The 21829-nt window shown below is 39.4% G+C and overlaps 1 protein-coding gene across 1 annotated transcript in view; it reads right to left on the reverse strand.

Annotated features, from left to right (window-relative positions):
• Positions 1-21829, reverse strand: part of LOC122926346 (collagen alpha-1(IV) chain-like) — an 875364-nt gene that overhangs the window by 843245 nt on the left and 10290 nt on the right. Inside the window, exon 7 of the mRNA XM_044277721.1 lies at positions 14980-15009. Coding sequence (XP_044133656.1) covers positions 14980-15009 — 30 coding nt within the window. The remainder of the gene's footprint in view (positions 1-14979; positions 15010-21829) is intronic.

The following is a 21829-nucleotide window of genomic DNA, read 5'->3' on the forward strand; positions in this document are numbered from 1 at the left end:
AAAGTGAAAAAAATAACCACCCTAACGTCTGGTGAAAAAATTCCTTTATGAGACCGAAAGGACTGTAGTTAAGACAACATCATCTACATGTTAGAATGTCCATGTGGTCTCTAGTATATTGGACGGACTACACAGAGCGTAAGAGATAGGATCAACTCCCATCACTCAAATATAAATAAAAAATACATGAAACATAGTGTTTCAAGATTTTTTGCACAGATCCATTTAGGTGACCCTATAAACTTAAAGATTACCCAAATTGAATGGGTCCCACAATAGTTCCAAACCCTGTGCAGAAAAGAGATGTATTGGATGTATTGCTTTAATTTCCTCACTCATTTTGGCCTAAATGAAACACTAGAATACAATAACTACTAAATAATATTTAAATAACCATCTATTTATCTATGTATCCATCTATTGACTACATTTTAACTTAATGTATTCATCTTTCCTGTGCCCAATGGTATTTGAATGTGTTCCTTTTGTCTAATCTGCTCTATTAACATGTTTTTTAACCTAGGTCTTTATATATTTTATTATTCCCATATATGTTATTATTATTATTGGTATTAAGATATATAGATATCCTCTTATATGTATTTATTCTGACACATCTATTGATGAATATATCTTATTGATATACAGTTTTTTTTTTTATTCTACTGCCTTTTAGTCCAGATTGCTCTCTCTCTCTCTCTCTCTCTCTATATATATATATATATATATATATATATATATATATATAAATATATATATATATTTTTTTTTTTATATATATATATATATATATATTCTTTTTTTATTTTTCCAAGATATATGCATTTTTTCCCCAAACTTTTTTGCCTCTGGCCAGCATATGCCACAGGAAGTGACCTCACAAGTCTAAGCCCACCTCTTCCTAAGCAATTGCCTATTTATATGTTAGTTTTTATGTGTATGTATGCTTGTATATCTTGCTCCTGAGGAAGGAGATTTATTTACTTCCCTGAAATGCATCAAGCTAATTTTAATTGGAATAAAGCAACCTTCTGGTGCTACATTCTGTGAGGTCCCTGTCTTACCACTCTGGGATAAGGAATCCATTACATCCATTAGCTCAATTCAGAATAATGGAGTGAAAAAGTAAAAAAAAAATCCGCAATCGCTTAAACAGCGCAAACATTTGCGACTTTTATTGGCTCTGCACTATGCTCACCAGTTTTCTGAAAGTGGGCATGTTTTCTTTAGTGTTGAGCGCGAATATTCGAATTGCGAATTTTTTTCTCGAATATCGCAATTTCGAGATTTCGCGAATATTTAGAATATCGTTCTATATATTCGCGAATTCGAATATTCGTTTTTTTATTATTATTATATTTTTTTCTTCCCCACTTCTCTAAAGTTGTTCTTACCTGTCCTTTGGATTCCTGGCTTCCTGGCTGCTCCAGTCAGTGGCGTTTTCAACTTACTGCTATATTCCATATTAGCTAAATTACAATCTAATCTATATGTGTATTTTACGAAATTTCGCAAATTGCGATGCGAGTAATATAATACGAAATAATCGCATGAAGATTTCAACTTAGCACTGCTATATTCCATATTCTAGCCTAATATGGAATATAGCTGTGCTAAGTTAGCACTGCTATATTCCATACTAGGCTAGAATATGGAATATAGCAGTGCTAAGTTGAAATCTTCATGCGATTATTTCGTATTATATTACTCGCATCGCAATTTCGACTTTTGCAAATGTTCTTAATATTGCTCTAACTTCGTCTCTTAGAATATTACGAATATTCTAAAAGACGAAGTTAGAGCAATATTACGAAATTTCGTAAAATACACATATAGATTGTAATTTAGCTTATATAGTGCTATAATCCCTTTTTTTCCTCAAATTTTTTTTGCCTCTTCTGAACTTAAGTTTTGTAAAATATGTACACTATTAAAAAATATTACTATAGCAGTATATTAGCTTAAATACAATCTATGTGTATTTTACGAAATTTCGTAATATTGCTCTAACTTCGTCTTTTAGAAATTTCGTAATATTGCTCTAACTTCGTCTTTTAGAATATTCGTAATATTCTAAGAGTCGAAGTTAGAGCAATATTAAGAACATTTGCAAAAGTCGAAATTGCGATGCGAGTAATATAATACGAAATAATCGCATGAAGATTTCAACTTAGCACTGCTATATTCCATATTCTAGCCTAGTATGGAATATAGCAGTGCTAACTTAGCACAGCTATATTCCATATTAGGCTAGAATATGGAATATAGCAGTGCTAAGTTGAAATCTTCATGCGATTATTTCGTATTATATTACTCGCATCGCAATTTCGGCTTTTGCAAATGTTCTTAATATTGCTCTAACTTCGTCTTTTAGAATATTACGAATATTCTAAAAGACGAAGTTAGAGCAATATTACGAAATTTCGTAAAATACACATAGATTGTATTTAAGCTAATATACTGCTATAGTAATATTTTTTAATAGTGTACATATTTTACAAAACTTAAGTTCAGAAGAGGCAAAAAAAAATTAGAGGAAAAAAAAGGGATTATAGCACTATATTAGCTAAATTACAATCTATATGTGTATTTTACGAAATTTCGTAATATTGCTCTAACTTCGTCTTTTAGAATATTCGTAATATTCTAAGAGACGAAGTTAGAGCAAATCACAAAATTTCGTAAAATACACATATTAGCCTAGCCATAGTCAATTAGCATAGGAATGTTGCCTTATACTATCAAGATAAATAATCGCAATACGCGAAAAAAAAATTCGGATATTATTCGCGATAATTGGAATAATTACGAATATTCGATTTCGACGAATATAACACGAATATTCATTCGAATATTCGCGAAATATCGCGAAATCGAATATGGCACCTCCCGCTCATCACTAGTTTTCTTATGTAAATTAATCTCTAGACAGATTTACAATTGCGACTATTTAATAAGTCGCAAAAAAGTCACAAATTACACTCCAGTGAGGACCATGCTTATCTTATGCGACTTTATAATAGAACATGCGACTTTTTTGTAAAGACGTGTGACTTTTGTAAAGCTGCTTACTGATGGATAAACTGCTATCGTTAAACCACATTTAATACAGTCTTAAAGGGCCGATCATAAATCTGACTTGGCTAAAACTGACTGGAGTGAGCTGTCAGAGTAATGATAAATCTGGCACATAGACTTTACCTGTTGGCCACGATATTCCTCCCTTTATATCTGGAGAAAAAAAAAGGTTTTATTGGCCACTCGTCTGAAGCTTTTTAATTGATTTTGAAACCTGCATTTTTTATATTACACAACAATACCGAATAGAATTATATTATTACATCTGATATTGGTCTCCTTTTCCTTTAAAGTCAAGATAAGAAACAGTACAGATAATTTCATCATCTTCATAATCTTCAGTTTATTTCAATCAGAAATAGAGATGATTGATAGATAGATAAATAGATAGAGAGAGAGAGATAGAAAAAGCATAGCTAGTAGTTGATTTGCCGGAGATGCCAAGAGACTTCTGTGGCATCCAGGAAATTCTACAACACCTGCAGGAGTACTGGAGGTCTACCCTTTTACTGGAGCTCCATGGAAGTGTTGGAAGAATTATAAAGATAGATAAACAGACAGGCAGATGCAAAAAATTTAAAAATTATCAGAAAATCTGCAAGAAATAGCATGCTGCAGCTCCTCAACAGACCTTTGGCACAGTGTCTTTCTAAGTAAGCAGAAACAATTTGAGGCAGCAGTTACACCTTTGGCTTAAGGGAAGGGGTTAGGTCCAAAAAAGTCATGGGGGGTTTCTGTTTTAATTTTTGCATGAAGCAGCATGAAGGCTATGTGATTCCCTGCCACTGGCCTTTAATAACTGAGGGAAGGGGGCCCCAAGCTGTACTTTTGCACCAGGGCCCATGAGCCTTTAGCTATGTCCCTGACCTACACATATATCAGTGGAGGATAACCCCAGGACCATCTAGAAGGTTCCTGACACTGGACCATCCCTATCGGGTCAGCCACGCTGTTTTTGTGGGCAAGGCCTTAGTACATTAGGGTCAGATTTAGATCATGAACCCCGCACTTCTGCCCTTGATTTATATGTATATTAACTATGGTGGATTTTGATTTAATTTGATATCTCTAATAAGGTTATATTTTATATGGGGGTGGGAATGTGATATATATATGTGTGTGTGTTCAGAAAGCAGCAGAGGTAAGTGTACCTGTCTTGACCTCGAGTGCAGTCATGAGGATGCTGGTGAAGCAGATTGAACTGCTGACTACACCATGAACCAGCAATGGATTCCTGGCACTGGGCCGTGTTGGATTGAGAGCTGCCACTTGGAGTAGAGATACCATAGCCTTGAACAACACAAGTGGTTACGGACAACTTACTGCATGTGCTTAAGACTATAATGTGGGTAGGCACTGATGTCCTCGCTGAATTAAGTTACTGATCTGAGACTGTGACCCAACCAGGTGGGCTCTATAACCAACAGCTATGGATTCTACTAAGGACTGTGTATGGTGACTGAGTATGTACTGTGAGCTGCTCTGTGGTCTGGATAAAGAGATTGTTCTATTGATGTCTTACAGCTGACAAATGTCTATGGATTTATTGTGAAAATATAGATAACGTGCTGATGCTATTAACAACCACCTATCTCTGCGATAGACAGACAGCTATCACCTTCACCACATATCACTACTCCCGCTTTCCTGAAAACTACAACATGTCCAGTTTGAATTGTTCTCCCTCCTCTCATCTCACTCTCTTTTTGACCGGCTACAGTCAGACTTCCAACCCCACCAGTCAACGGAATCTTCACTACCAATATCAGTAACGATCTGTTAACTGCAAAGACAACTGGCATTACTCCAGCTTCCTCCTCCTGAACTTGTCCTCTAGCTTGGACATAGTTGACCCCTTCCTTCTGTTACACACTCTATCATTGTTTGGCTTTACAGACTTGGATGTCCAAGTCTGTAATACCAAGTAAAAACAGAATTTATCTTTCCCCCATCTAACTCAGCCCCCAAGAGACTTATCTATCACAGTCAATGACTCCATGCTCTCTTTCTGGTCCCATAATTCGGCTGTCTTGAGGCAAGCTTTGATTCTGTTAGTATTATGTGGACATATGTCCTGTTAACAGCGCTCCAATTGGTCAGGCAGGTTACTACCAGAAGAGCTTACTGATTATTTTATACATGTTATACATGCATTTTATACATATTAATAGACATTACCTGATGACCCTGAATATCCTCCTTTTATATCTGAAAGAAAAACTGGTTTTATCGGCCACTGACTGGAGATTCAAAATTGTTTTTTAAACATGCATGTTTTTTTTTTTAATATTACACAACAGTACTGAATGTAATTACATATTCCCATTTGATATTTGTCTCTTTTTCCTTTAAAGTCAAGAGAGCAAATAGTACAGATAACTTCATCATCTTCAGAATCTTCAGTTAATCTCAATAATAAAGATAATAGATGATAGCTAGATAGATAGATAAATAGATAGATAGATAGATAGATAGATATAGATATAGATATAGACAGCTGTCGCCCCATATTACTACTCCTGTTTTCCTCAAAATACACTTCAACAACAAGTCCACTTTTAATTCTCTTGCAACATCTCATCTCACTTTATGCTTGACCGGCTACACTCTCGCTTCTGACCCCACCACTCAACTGAATCTACCCTACCAAATTCACCAACGATCTGCTAACTGCCAAGACAAATGGCATTACTTTGTCCTTCTCCTCCAGGACCTGCCCTCTGCCTTTGACACAGCTGACCTCTACTTTCTGTTACACACTCTCTCATCCTTTGGCATTACAGAGTTGGCCATCTCATGTGGCCAAGTGAAAATAAAATTTATCTTCCCCCCACCTCAGCCCCTCAACAGACCTATCTATCACAGTCAATGGCTCCATGCTCTCTCTTCTGTTACACTCTCTCATCCTTTGGCATTACAAAATACAGTAAAAAACAAAATTCATTTTTCCTCCATCTAACTCAGTCCCCAACAGACCTATCAATCACAGTCAATGCCATGCTCTCTCTGGCCCATAAATCAGCTGTCTTTGGGTAAGCTTTGATTCTACTCTGTATTACTAATAATAAAGTATTATTATTATTATGTGGATCTATGTCCAGTTAACAGCACTCCAATTGGCCAGGCAGAGTACTGCAAGTAAAGCCCACAAAATATTTATATACCAGATATTTATATACGTTACCTGTTGTCCCTGGAGTTCCTCCCTTTATATCTGAAAGAAAAACAGGTTTTACTGGCCACCGACTGGAGATTCACAATTGATTTTCAAACATGCCTGTTTTATTTTATAATACACAACAATACTGAATAGAATTACATATTTCCATTTGATATTGGTCTCCTTTTCCTTCAAAGTCAAGAGAACAAATAATACAAATAACTGCATAATCTTCAGACCCTTCAGTTTGTTAATCAATAATAGAGATGATGATAGATAAATAGAACATACTTTGATAAGAGATTCAGATTTAACTTGTTAAAATGTGGCTGTACAACATGCTCCACACACTCGGGGGCCCCTCCCCCCTTTCTATTGCTCCTCCACTATCTGTTTGGAACCTGTGTCTGTGTTTGATGATGCAGCCTCAGTGCCAGACCTAGCTAGCAGCTGATCTGCAGAAGACGCCAAAAGACTTCTGTGACACTCAGGAAATTCTCCAACACCTGTGAGATCACCGGAGGTCGCCCCTTTTTCTGGAGCTCCCTGGATGTTCAGGGAGAATGGCAAAAATGATATCGAAAGAAAGGTAGACATGAAAAATTAGGAACACAATCAGTAGACAATAACAGGGTGCACCTTTTTAATAGGCCTCTGACCCAGTGTTTTTCTTTTTAAGCAGCAACAAATAGTAACACTTACCTCAAAACTACTTGAACAATATGTCCACTTTGAATTGGCCTCCAACCTATTAACTTGCTCCCTTTTGACCGGCTACAGTCTGGCTTCGGACCCTACCAGACAACTGAAACTGCCTTGACAAAATTCAGTAACTATCTGCTAATTGCCAAAACAAATTACATTACTCTGGCTTTCTCAAACTCCTGGACCTCTACTTTCTGTTACATACTCTCTTGTTTCTTGGCATTACAGACTTGTCCTTGGGCCAAGTAAAAACTTAAATTATTATGGAGAAAACAGAATCTATCTTTGTCTTGTGGTAAGCCCTGATTCTGCTCTGCCCTTCAAACCACACATCCAAGCCTTTTCCACCGCCTGCAGCCCGCCAATCTTTAACTCTAAATAGTTGTATTTATGGTGTTAAATTCATTAATATTAATAGCATTGTGTTTTAGAACTCACCAAGTCCATTTGTCGGCTGATTTCCTCCAAATTGAAAAGACCAGCTACCTATTATTAAGTAAAAAAAGGTATTAGTATTATGTGGACATATGTCCTGTTAACAGCACTCCATGTGGTCAGGCAGGGTACTGCACGTAAAGCTCACCAATCATTTACATACATGACCAATATATTTATATACGTTACCTGTTGACCATGGAGTTCCTCCATTTATATCTGAAAGAAAAACAGGTTTTGTTGGCCACCGACTGGAGATTCAAAACTGAATTTGAAGCATGTATTTTTGTTTATATTACACTAGAAAACTGAACAGAACTACATCTTACCCTCATCTGCCACACGCGGCCTATACATTATCCATCCCCATACGTATTTCATTACTATGTAATGTATACTGTGATATGTGTATATCTCCTCATATTAAGCATTGTTATTTTCTTGTTATAGTTTTACTCTGATCCTTTCAATAAAAGCTGTAAAGGACCCCAGCGTCTACCCGAGTGCAATGTCAACTCATTCTCCTGTCAACGTGTGAGGGTGACAGAACATATAGACTTTACCTGTCGGGCCTGGAATTCTTCCCTTTATATCTGAAAGAAAAACTGGTTTTATTGGTCACTGTCTGAAGATTACATTTTTATTTTATTTTTATATTACACAACAATACTAAATAAAATTATATGTTTTTCATCAGACATTGGTCTCCTTTAACTTTGAAGTCAAGGTTACAATCAGTACAGAACACTTCACCATCTTCAGACTCTTTAGTTTATCTGATTCAGGAATAGAGATGATAGAAAGAAAGAAAGATAACATAGCTAGTAGTTGATCTGCAGGTGCCAAGAGACTTCTGTGGCATTCTGGAAATTCTCCAACACCTGCAGGAGTACTGGAGGTCTACCCTTTTACTGGAGCTCTGTAAATGGTCTTGGAGTGTTGGAAGAATTATATGGATAGACAGATGGGCAGATGCAAAAAAACTCTAAAATAAGTAGAACTTTTGCAGGAAATAGCAGGCTGTAGCTTGCTATTCTTACTTTTGTAGTAAGAATAAATAAATTGAGGCAGCAGTTACAACTCTGGCTGGAGGGAAGGGGTTAGGTCAAGAATTTGGCATGGGGGGTGGCTATGTCCTTCCCTGCCCCTGGCCACAGAGCACTAAGGGAAGGGGAGTCCAAGGAAAACTCTTCCACCAAGGCCCATGAGCATTTAGCTATGCCCCTTCCCTACACGTATAGCGGTGGAGAGATCTAGCCGCTGTCAGGATAACCCTAGGACCATCTAGGAGGTTCCTGACACTGGATAATCCCTATCGGGTTGCTATTATGCTTTTGTAGGCAGGGCCTTATTGCGTTAGGGTCAAATTTAAGGATCTTCCCTGGTATGTCTGCATGCTGAAAATTGCTCCACCCAGCTTTCACCAAGTTTAATTGTGCAGCTTCTATGTTCCCTGTTATATAACCCAGCATATTGATCCATGTATAAAATTTTCTGCAAGTGTGCTATCATTTTGTTTAGTGCTTTAAATGTTCTACCAATTGCCTGGGTGTGTTTTATGTGAGTGAGCTTGTGATCTGTAATGATTTTATGGCCCATCCAGATCCTTAGCTCTGTTTGTTTACCTACATATAATATTTCCTCTCATATGTCTTGTTTAAGTGATTGATTAATGAGCTAAATTACCCCTAGTTCTATGATCCCTCTCCCTATAAATGTAGACACAGTATAAGGGAAGCACTCACAGGGGTCAGCACGAGCCAAAAGCACCATCTTTGTCAAAGCACCATATTGCCCAGCAGTTAAACATGGCAGTTAGACAGGGCAGGAGACGGAGATGCTATGTGATCTACTCAAATAAAGTGAAACACAGCACAGGTATGTTACAGTATTGTTTCATCCAGTTTTTTGCTACAGTTTTCATAGTGTCCACTGCTTACTTTCAAAATCAACCACAACTGCCACCCTGTGTCCCTTCTCTCCACATCAGCCCCTCCCTCCTTCCCTCACCCATGGTCAGTTCACATACACTTTTTACCCTCTTGCATCACGGAAACCCATCTTCCTCCATGGTGTAGTATTCAAAACACCCTTACAAATCATTCAACCACTCACTGTCTCTTTCTATTCTCCTGCTACTAGCTGCAAGGAATATTTCCCCAAACCCTGGCCCTCCCTATATTGCCAACTTCAGCTTCTCATCTGCCACACATAAAAATGAAAATCATATTAACTTTTCCTGTACCTCTTCTCCAGCCTCTTTTAACTGTGCACTCTGGAACGCACAGTCGGTTTGTCACAAACTCTCCACAATCCTTGACTATTTCCTCTCACACTTTCTGAACTTGCTGGCACTTACAGAAACCTGGCTTCAACATTCTGACACTGCTTCCCCTGCTGCCTATGGTGGATTTCACTTCTCCTATACTCCCAGACATAATGACAGGCATTGTAGAGGAGTAGGCATACTACTTTCTCATTAGTACATGTTTCAGGTCATTCCCCCTGTACCCTCACCTTCCCCTCTTTTGAAATCCATACCATCAGACTCTTCCGCCTATTCCCCCTGCGATTTTCAATTATCAACCATCCCTCAGGGTCCCCCACCAATTCCTGGTTTACTTTGCTGCTTGACCTCCTCACTTTATCTTTTTAATCATCAACACTTATGGGTAATTTTAATAGCCCCATTGATGATCTTATTTCCCTCATGAGCCTCTCACTTTCTTTCTATAATCTCCTTTCTTTCTTTTTTTTTTTTTTTTAAATTGTTGATTGAGGTGCAATCTCAGTAGCCACAATATCCTTTTTTTTTTTTTTATTTAACTTTTTCTTTATTAATTTTCTCAAAAAACAACACTGTGTACACTTCAATATAACAAAGAAAGGGGGGACGTAATACATCTTCAAATTCATCTCAAAATGTATAATCTTCTTAATATACATTAATAATGGATTCTTGGCCAACCACATTCCCCTGTAAATCAATGTCAATCTATATAGGGGCCCGGGCGGTCTACTCATCTCCCTCCTTCCATAAATAAATAAGAAATTCCTACCCAATCTACCACCCCCCCCCTTCCATTCCCACCCCCCCAGGCCAGGCCACGGCCGTCGCGGGTGCGCTGGGCGACTCCCAACTTCCCTCCAATCTGATTCTTACTATGCCCACAAACACTGTAGAGCATAGAATGTACTTCCACCTGAGTCACCCTTGAATTTCCACCTGTAGTTACACCTAAATTTTATCATATTCGGTCGACAGCTCCACTCCAACCATTCTCCTGCATGAGGCAAGTTTAATATCCTCAAATTCCTTCACTCTGTGCATAAGTCTTTCCCACTCCAGTAGGGAAGGAGGCCTGTCCATAATCCATTTCCTGAGTATTAATACCTTAGCCACCAAGAATCCCTTCAACCAAAAGTTCTGTACACTTTTCAGTGTTCTAGTTTTACACTCCGGGGAAATTATCCCGAGAATAACAAACTCGATGGTTGGAGGGAAGCTATTCTCCGTTAGTAAACCCATGCCCTGAAGTATACTGTGCCAGAAAGTTTTTAAAGCCGGACAGCTCCAAAGCATATGGACATATCCGGCTGCAGGGTGCAGGCATTTCAGGCAACCATATTATTTCCCATCTCCCATTTTGGAGAGGAGATCTGGAGTGAGATATAGCCGATTTAATATTTTAAATTGTGTCAACCGATGTTGACGTGAAAGAGAAGCCTTCTTAATATTTTGATATGCCTCCCGCCACTGTAGAGAGTTGCTTAACCCCAAATCTGCTTCCCATTTACCAACACTCTTAAATTTAAGAACAGTGCTTAATTCCTTTCTAAGTCTAGTGTAAATTTGTGATACCCGAATTTCTTTTCCATACGAATTATAACAAAAAGATAGCAGTATCTGTGACCCCGTTGTTTGAGAAATTTTATGTCGCGTGTATGCAAATGCATGTTCAAGTTGAGCATATCTATACTGACTTATTACCGTGATGGGTGTCTCGTGAAGTATTTCCCCTAAAAGTTTTAATTTGCCAAAACTACAGATATGTGACAGCTTCGTTATCCCTCTCCGAGTCCAATAATTATTATCATTTAGGGCGAGAAATTCATTGAAGAAGGGGTTGTCCCATAATGGGGAGAATTCCTGAGCCTGAGTAATCTGCAGAATAGACTTGGTCTTATTCCATACTTTCTGTAGCATTGAACTTATCGGGCACATGCCTGAGAGACCGGTTTCTAGTGTGCTAAAAGTATTCACTATAGGGTATGTCTGTTGATGGGTAAGGTAAGATAGCAGCATGCCATCTCCCACGTTAATGCACCATTGCAGTTGGGAGACAAGGTAGTATCCCTGAAAGTAAGGTAGACCAAGCCCTCCCTCACTTTCGGCCAAGGACAACCTCCTTTCTTGGCCTATCACAACTTACTTCCTCTGCCATGCATGAAGAGGGCAGTACACTTGATCTAATCTTCTTTCATTACTGCTCAGTCTTAAACTATATTAACTCATCCTTCCCACTTTCTGACCACAATCTTCTTTTACTATTAAGACCTATCACTCTTCTCACAACAATCCTACTTTTAGTTTATCATTCACTGGCTCTACTTCTTCTCCTCTTCCTCTTGATGTTGGGGTTCCTCAGAGTTATGTCCTAGGCCCTCTACTCCTCTTTATCTACATAGCCCCCATTGGACAGACTATCCGTAGATTTGGCTTTCAGTACCATCTATACACTTCACCCAACTATACACTTCATCCACAGACATCACCTCTGCTTTACTACAAAACACCAATAATTGTCTGGCAGCTGTCTCTAACATCATGCTCTTTCAGTATAAAAAAATGAATGTCTTATCTTTTCAAGATCTATTAAACAAGATAATCTTGATATTTCAATTTTGTTCTGCGGTCTTGGAGTTATGTCTGACTCTAATCTTTCCTTTGTTCCCCATATCCAATCATTTGCTTGCTCTTGCCATCTGAAACTCAAGAATATATCTAGAATCCGTCCTTTTATTATAATGGAAGAGCCAAAACTTGTTGTTGCATTGATTCATTATTGTCTTGACTACTGTAATTCATTACTAATTGGTCTCCCTCTCACTAAACTCTCCCCCTTCAGTCTGTCCTAAATGCTGTAGCCAGGCTCATCTATACAGTATGTCCACCCATTATACTAATGCTACTAGCCTGTGCCAGTCACTTCATTGGTTGCCCATCCACCACAGAATACTTCTCACCGTCACCCAAAAAGCTCTCTACAATGCTGCACCTCCATATATCTCCTCCCTCATTTCCATATACCACTGACTTGGCTCTATATTCTGTTAGTGATCTAAAATTAAAATCCTCCATCATTTGTACCTCTCACTCCTTGTACCTCTCACTCCTCGCTTCCTAAACTGGTGGTGGGACTGTGATGGATATATATTTGTCAAGAGAGCTGCAGAGTTAAGTGTACCTGTCTTGACCTCAAGTGCAGTCAAGAGGATCCATGGTTGGAACTAGTCCTGCTGAGAGGAGAAGTGGCAAATCAATTTGAACTGCTAACTACACCATGAACCTGTAATGGATTGCCGCCGCTGGGCCCTGTTGGAGTGAGGTCTGCCATGCGGAGTAAAGATACCATAGTCTTGAACAACAAAAGTGGTTATAGACAACTTACTGCATGTGCTTAAGACTGTAATGTGGGTAGGCATTGATGGCCTCCCTGACAAACGTCTATGGATTTATTGTGAAAATGGATAGATAGATAGATAGATAGATAGATAGATAGATAAACTACTTATAGACAACATATTGAGAACGTGTGGTGCTGTTAACAGCCACCAATCTCTGTGATAGATGGATGGATAGACAGCTGTCACTCCATATCACTACTCCCGTTTTCCTCAAAACTACATTAACAACTCGTCCAGTTTGAATTGTCCTCCCACCTCTTATCTAACTCCCTTTTCGACCTGCTACAGTCCAAATTCGAACCCCACCAGTCAACAGAAAATGACCTACCAAATTCTGTAACAACCTGCTAACTGTCAAGATAAGTGACATTACTCCAGCCTCCTCCTCCTGGACTTGTCCTCCACCATTGAATTAGTTGACCCCTCCCTACTGTTGCACACTCTCTAATTCTTTGGCTTTACAGACTTGGAGGCCCAAACAGAATTTATCTTTCCCCCATCTAACTCAGCCCCCAACAGACCTATCTATCAGTCAATGACTCCATGCTCTTCCTGGTCACATAAGTCGTCTGTCTTGTGTAAAGCTTTAATTTTATTAATATTATGTTGGCATACAGTATAACCTGTTAACATCACTCCAATTGGTCAGGCAGGGTACTGCCAGTAAGGCTTATAAATTATTTTCATACATGACCTATATATTTATAGACTTTACCTGTTGACCCTGAAATTCCTCCATTTATATCTGAAAGAAAAACAGGTTTCATTGGCCACCGACTGGAGATTCAAAATAGATTTTTAACAGTGCACTTTTTTTTTATATTACACAACAATGCTGAATATAATTACATTTTTCCATCTGATATTGGTCTCCTTTTTATTTTAAGTCAAAAAACCAAACATTACAAATACATTCATCCTCAGAATCTTCAGTTAATCTCAATAATAGAAATGATAGACGTTAGTTAGTTAGATAGATAGATAGATAGATAGATAGATAGATAGATAAAGACAGCTGTCGCCCCCATATTTCAACTCTTGTTTTCCTAAAAACTACACTTAAACAACAAGTCCATTTTGAATTCTCTTGCCACCTCTTATCTAAATCCTTGTTTGACTGGCTACAGTCTGGCTTCTGACCCCACCACTCAACTGAAAATGCCATACCCAATTCACCAACTATCGACTAATTGCCATGACATTACTTTGTCCTCTTCCTCCTTTAGGACTTGTCCTCTGCCTTTGACACAGTTGGCCTCTTCCTTCTCTTACACACTCTCTCATACTTTGATATTACAGAGTTGGCTATCTCCATGGCCAAGTGAAAACAGACATTTTCTTTCCCCACCTCAGCTTCCCAACAGACCTAACTATAACAGTCAATTTGGTCCCATAAGTCAGCTGGCTTTGGGTAAGCTTTAAATCTGCCCTTTATTACTAATACTAGAGTACTGTGATCCCTTTAAGATACAATAACCTTAGGATACAATATTTTCAACATACAATGGTGATTTCTGACCCATTATAAGTTGAAACCAGACTCAACATACAACCAATTAAGTTCACTTCTTTAATAAAATAGCTGTATTAGTTGCTAGTTAGCAGCTATTCCTGGCTATTAGATGTAAGAACTTGTTTTATATGAATTACTTATCTGCTTATTGTTCTTAAACCCCCATATTCTGTTATCTTGGAAGACATTTTGGGGCTTTTGAACCGATTATTCAAGGTACAATAGTTTTAACATACAACGTTTCTCCTGGAACCAATTAATTTTGTACCTTAAGGGACCACTCTATTAATATTATGTTGGTATATGCCCAGCTAACAACACTCCAATTGGTCTGGCATGATACTGCAAGTAACGCTCATAAATCATTTACATACAAGATATTTCTATTTATATACATTACCTGTTGACCCTGGAGTTCCTCCCTTTATATCTGAAAGAAAAACTGGTTTTATTGGCCACTCACTGGAGATTCAAAATTGATTGTGAAACATACCTGTTTTTTATAATACACAACTACTGACTAGAATTACATATTTTCATCGGATTTGGTTTCCTATTCATTTCAAGTCAAGAGAAGAAACAATACAGATAATATCATCATCTTCAGAATTTGCAGTTTATCAATCAATAATATAGATAGATAGATAGATAGATAGATAGATAGATAATTTGAAAAAAGATTCAGATCAAACTTGTTAACTTTGTCTTGAACATGTGGGTGTACAACATGCTCAGCACATTGGGGGTCCCTGCCCCCTTTCTGCTGCTCCTCCGCTATGTGTTTGGAACCTGGGTCTGTGTTTGATGATGCAGCCTCAGTGCCAGACCTAGCTAGCAGTTAATCTGCAGAAGATGCCGAGAGACTTCTGTGACACCCAGCAGCTGTGGGAGTACTGGAGGTCTCCCCTTTTTCTGGAGCTCCCTGGATGCTCAGGTAGGTTGGAAAAATGATATAGAAATATAGGTAGAAAGATACAAAAATAACCTGAAAAGTAGCAACAAAATCAGCAGACAATAACAGGGTGCAGCTCCTCAGTAGGCCTCTGACCCAGCATATCTCGCTGTAAGCAGCAACAAATAGCAAGATTTTCCACAAAAGTATGTGAACAACATGTCAACTTTGAATTGGCCTCCCACCTCTTATCTCACTCCTTTTTTTGACCTGCTACAGTTTGGCTTCTGACCCTACCAGTCAACTGATACTGCCTTAACCAGATTCACCAACAATATGCTAACTGCCGAGACAAATTACATTACTCTGTCCTACTCCAACTCCTGGACCTCTCCCTTCTGTTACACACTCTCTCCCTCCTTGGCATTACAGACTTCTTCTTCTCCTGGGATCAAGTGAGAACAGAATTTATTATGGAGAAAACAGAATTTATCTTTCCCCCATCTAACTCAGCCTCCCCACAGACCTAGCTATCACAGTCATTGGCTCAATCTCTAAATTGGTCCCTTGTGGTAAGCTATGATTCTGTGCTGCCCTTCAAACCACACATTTAAGCCTTTTCCACCGGCTTTAGCCGAAAACGGAAACGTTGTTTTTATATGTGCACATTCCTCAACCAAGAGGATGCAAAAATGCTTGTACATCATCTCCTGCCTAGACTACTGAAGCAGCTATCTCTGTTGCCTCCCATCTAGCACTCTGGCTCCTTAAAATCAATCTTTAACTCTAAAAATATGTACAGTATTTATGGTGTTGCATTCATTAATTTTCACAGTATATCTTTTTTGTATAACTTACTAAGTCCATTTGCTGGCTGATTTCCCCCAAATTGAAAAGACCAAGTACCTATTATTAAGTAAAGAAAATTATTGCTATTATGTAGACATATGTCCTGTTAACAGCACTCCATGCGTTCAGGCATGGAGTCAGGTATTGCCAGTAAAGCACACTAATTATTTAGCTTTATTGTGAAAACTACTTATAGACTACATATTGAGAAAGGGTGGTGCAGTTAACAACCACAAATTTTTGTGATAGATAGATAGATAGATAGATAGATAGATAGATAGATACAGTTGTCATCCCATATCTCTACTCCCATTTTCTTCAAAACTACTTGAGCAACATGTCCACTTTGAATTGTCTTCCCATCTCTCATCTCATTCCCTTTTTCACCGGCTACAGTCTGGCTTCCGACCCCATCATTCAACTGAAACTGCCTTGACCAAATTCACCAACGATCTGCTAATAGCACTTAGTAAATGAAAACTGCAAAGGTATGTGGATAGCTCACCACCCTCCTCAGTAAGGTAGGGGTGCTCTAGCCGAAAGACTGCTCACTCTAACAGTCCAAGAGGATAGAAAAAGTAGAAAAAGGCGGCTGGCACTCACTATGTGGTTTCACATCAAACAACAATTTATTATAATCACTATACCGCTAATACAACAGTAAAATACATATAATCTAAAAATGGTAATTAAAAAATCCCCTAAAAAATAAATAATAAAATGCAATGTATCTTGTTGTGTTGGATCATAAACCGCACCAAAAATAAAGTCTCTGTTGGAGAATAAATATTTCTTTGCCTGTTTGGTCAGTATGTGTCCAATTCAATACAAATGCCGTCACTTTAAATGCAAAATGCAGCCAAGTCCACAAGCTGTGTGAAATACTGTTGGGGAGTAGTGTCACTCGCTTTGTATTTCTCTTCCACAGTAGCTACTGAGGAAGAGGACTGAAGTCCTCGAAACGCGTTTAGCGTTATATCCCTGCCAACAACAAGCTTTTGGATATGATCGACGATATTTGAATTACCTTCTATAAGTGGAGCGCTCAATTTTTTACCTACTCTGCAGCTCTCATCAGATCTTCGGACTGAAATACTCAAATCCCGCGATAACTCCGGTACACCACGTGACAAACGCCGGGGAGCGGGGACGCTGAGAGCGAGCAGAAGCAGCACAAACAGACGGCCGGAGATTCGTCTGGGAGGGTAAGCTACAACACTTACCCTAGAAATCGATCATATACTTCAAATTGGAAGTTACAAGATTTGTATAAGAACTGTGGAAGAGAAATACAAAGCGAGTGACACTACTCCCCAACAGTATTTCACACAGCTTGTGGACTTGGCTGCATTTTGCATTTAAAGTGACGGCATTTGTATTGAATTGGACACATACTGACCAAACAGGCAAAGAAATATTTATTCTCCAACAGAGACTTTATTTTTGGTGCGGTTTATGATCCAACACAACAAGATACATTGCATTTTATTATTTATTTTTTAGGGGATTTTTTAATTACCATTTTTAGATTATATGTATTTTACTGTTGTATTAGCGGTATAGTGATTATAATAAATTGTTGTTTGATGCGAAACCACATAGTGAGTGCCAGCCGCCTTTTTCTACTTTTTCTAATAGCACTTAGTACCTTATCTCAATATGCTCCTTTGTTCCAGAAATAGATAATTTTATCCTCTGAAAATCCAGTTTATTTGGTATCCACCCTCAAAAAATTTAAAACTGTCTTAAAGTGAGCTGTTCAAAAGGACACTCCCCCGATCCTGTTAGGCCACGCCCCTCCCACTTCTCAGCCAACTGAGATTGAAAAAATGAAGTTTAAAATCAACTTCTAGGTCCCACTAAGCCATGCCCAATCGGGTTAGCCGATGCCCCCTCCACTCCTCAGCCGAAAGGGAATTCAGCTTCTGTCAGCTGCAGATGTTGGAGGGAGTGTGACTTTCTCCCTGCAGCTCACACTCAGACAGCACTGTGCTGGTGTCTTTGAGTGACCTAGGGTGGTGGGGTGCTGTAAAGGTCCAATTTTAAGTGACGGGGCACTGTGGGGGGTCAGTGTTAAGAGGTGGGGGCTGTGGAGGTCACTGTTTTGGGGGTGGGGTGCTGTAGATGTCACTGTTACAGTGGATATTGTTGATATCTTTTAACGACACACAAACATTAAAGGAAATGGATTAAATATACCCGAGCAAAGCCAGGTCCTTCAGCTAGTATATTTATATACTTTACCTATTGACCCTGGAGTTCCTCCCTTTATGTCTGAAAGAAAAACAGGTTTTATTGGTCACCGTCTAAAACTTCAAAATTGATTTTGAAGAAGGCATGTTTTGTTTTTATATTACACATTAATACTGAATAGAATTATATAGTTCCATCTGATATCGGTCTCCTTTAACTTTAAAGTCAAAATAACAAATAGTACAGATAACTTCACCATCTTCAGTTTATCTCAATCATTAATAGAGATTGATAGATAGATAGATAGACAGACAGACAGATTAACATAGCTAGTAGTTGATCTGCAGGTGCCATGATACTTCTGTGGCATTTAGGAAATTCTCCAAAACATGCAGGAGTACTGGAGGTCTACCCTTTTACTGGAGCTCTGTGGATGGTCTGGGAGTGTTGTAAGAATTATATGGATTAGACAGACTGGCCCAGTGTCTGTCTAGGTAAGCAGAAATATATAGAGGCAGCAGTTACACCTCTGGGTGGAGGGAAGGGGTTAAGTCAAGAAATTGGCATCAGGAGGGGGGAGTTTCTGTTTCAGTTTTTGACTCAGGAGCATAAAGGCTATGTGCTTCCCTGCCCCTGGCCACAAAGCACTGAGGGAAGAAGAGCCCAAGCTGAACTTTTGCGCCAAGGCCCATGAGCCTTTAGCTAAGCCCTTGTCCTAAATGTGTATCGGTGGAGGGATATATCCTCTGTCAGGATAACCCCAGAAACAACTAGAAGGTTCCTGACGCTGGAACACCTCTATCGGAGCGTCTATTCTGTTTTTGTAGTCAGGACATTAGTGCATTAGGGTCAGGTTTAGGGATAGAATTTTTCCTTTACCATCATGAACTCTGCACTTTAGCCCTTGATTTTTATGTATATTAACTATGGTGGATTTTGATTTCATTTGATATATCTAATAACGGGTACGTTGTATATTGTGGTGGGACTGTGATGGATATATATATATATATATATATATATATGATCAGAGAGCTGCAGAGGTAAGTGTACCTTTCTTGACCTCAAGTGCAGTCACAAGGATTCATGGTTAAAACTAGTCCTGCTGAGAGGAGTAGTTACCCTAAGAACTGGCGAAGCAGTGTGTGCTGCTGACTACACCGACGACCTGCAATGGATTCCTGGCACTGGGCTGTGTTGTATTGAAGGCTGCCACTTGGAATAGAGATACCATAGTCTTGAACAACACAAGTGGTTACGGACAACTTACTGCAAGTGCTTAAGACTGTAATGTGGGTAGGCACTGATGGCCTCCCTGGATTAGGTAAGTGACCTGAGACTGTGACCCAGCCAGGTGGGCTCTGTAATCAACCGCTGTGGATTATACTAATTGTGTATGGTTAATCTGAGTATGTACCGTGAGCTGCTCTGTGGTCTGAGAAAAGAGACTGTCCTGCTGCTATCTTAATGCTGACAAATGTCTAAGGATTTCTTGTGAAAATATTGAGAATCTGCTGGTGCTATTAACAAATACCTATCTCTGTGATAGATAGATAGATAGATAGATAGATAGATAGATAGATAGATAGATAGATAGATATCACCCTATATCACTACTCCAATTTTCTTCAAAACTACTTTAACAATTTGTCCAGTTTGAATTGCTCTCCCACCTCTCCTCTCACTTCCTTTTTGACTGGCTCGAGTCCGATTTCCTACCCCACCAGTCAACGGTAACTGGCCTATCAAATTCAATAAATATTTGCTAACTGCCAATACAACTGACATTACTCCAGCCTCCTCCTCCTCCTGGACCTATCCTCTACCTTTGACATAGTTGACCCCTTCCTTCTGTTACACATTCTCTCATCCTTTGGCATTACAGACTTGGATGGCCAAGTCTGTAATACCAAGTAAACACAGAATTTATCTTTTCCTCATCTAACTCAGCCCCCAACAGACCTATCACTGTCAATGATTCTATGCTCTTCCTGCTTCAATAAGTCGGCTGTCTTGGGGCAATCTTTGATTCTATTCAGTGGCATGCCTAGGGTGTTTGGCACCCGGGGTGGGTCCTTTCTCTGGCACCCCCCACCAATACTTTAAAAATATTGTACCCTACTACAGTAGTATTGCCCTCATTGCACAACCTTCACAGTAGTTTTGTCCAGATATGTGCCCTCTCAAGGTAGTTATGCCCATATTTTGCCCCATCAAGGTAGTTATGCCTTCACTGTACAACTTTCACAGTAGTTATGCCCACATTGTGCCCCTTTAAAGTACTTATCCCTTCATTGTGCCCCCTTCACAGTTGTAATGTGTTTTCTGTACTCCTTCAGAGTAGTTATGCCCTCACTGTGTCTCCATAACAGTAATAATGCCCTCTGTGCCCCTTCATAGTAATAATGCCCACTCAGTGCCCCATAACAGTTATGCCCACCCACTTTACAAAAATAATGCTCTGTGTCCCTTTATAGTAGTAATGCCCATTGAACACCTTCATTGTAGTAATGCCTATTGTGCCCCCTTCATAGTAATAATGCTTACTGTGCCTCCTTCACAGTAGTAATGCTCATTGTGCCCACTTCATAGTTATAATGCACATTGTATCAGATTTATAGTAGTAATGTCCATTGTGCCCCCTCCAAAGTAGTAATTCCCATTGTGCCCCCCTAATACTAGTAATGCCCTTTGTGGTAGTATTTCCCTCTGTGCTCCCTTTGTAGTAGTATTGCCCTCTGTGCCCCTATGTAGTAGTAAATTAATGCCCTCTGTTCCCCCTTTGTAGTAGTAATACTCTCTGTGTTCCCTTATTAGTAGTAATAATGCCCTCTGTGCCCCTTTGTAGTAGTAAAACCCTCTGTGCCCCCTTGGTAGTAATTTTGCCCTCTGTGCCCCCTTTATGGTCAAAATACCCTCTGTACCCCCACCATGGTAGAAATGCCCTCTGTTAAAAAAATGAAAAAAACACAGGAAGCTCACAGTCCTCTCTCCCCTACAGACACAGATCGCTCTGCAGCACTATGTGGGCGGAGCTTATGCAGATTTCATGGCTGCAGGCTCCCTGCCCACACAGTCCACGCGATCTGTGCCTGCAGGCTGAATGGTGGAGCAGGGAGAAGTTGTCCTGCTTCAGCATTTAGTGCGGGAGAGACAGAGCGCAGGGAGCTGTTTGACAGGACCACAGCTCCCTGTGCTCCAGCAATGAACGCTTCCATCTGTATTGATGGAAGCACTCATTGCTTCTAGGCTCTGGCACCCCCTGAGAGCCGGCACCCTGGGCGGGCTGCCCCTCAGCCCCCCCAGCCCCCTCCCC

This window comes from Bufo gargarizans, chromosome 2 (genome assembly GCF_014858855.1).
Source record: "Bufo gargarizans isolate SCDJY-AF-19 chromosome 2, ASM1485885v1, whole genome shotgun sequence".
Lineage (NCBI taxonomy): Eukaryota > Metazoa > Chordata > Amphibia > Anura > Bufonidae > Bufo > Bufo gargarizans.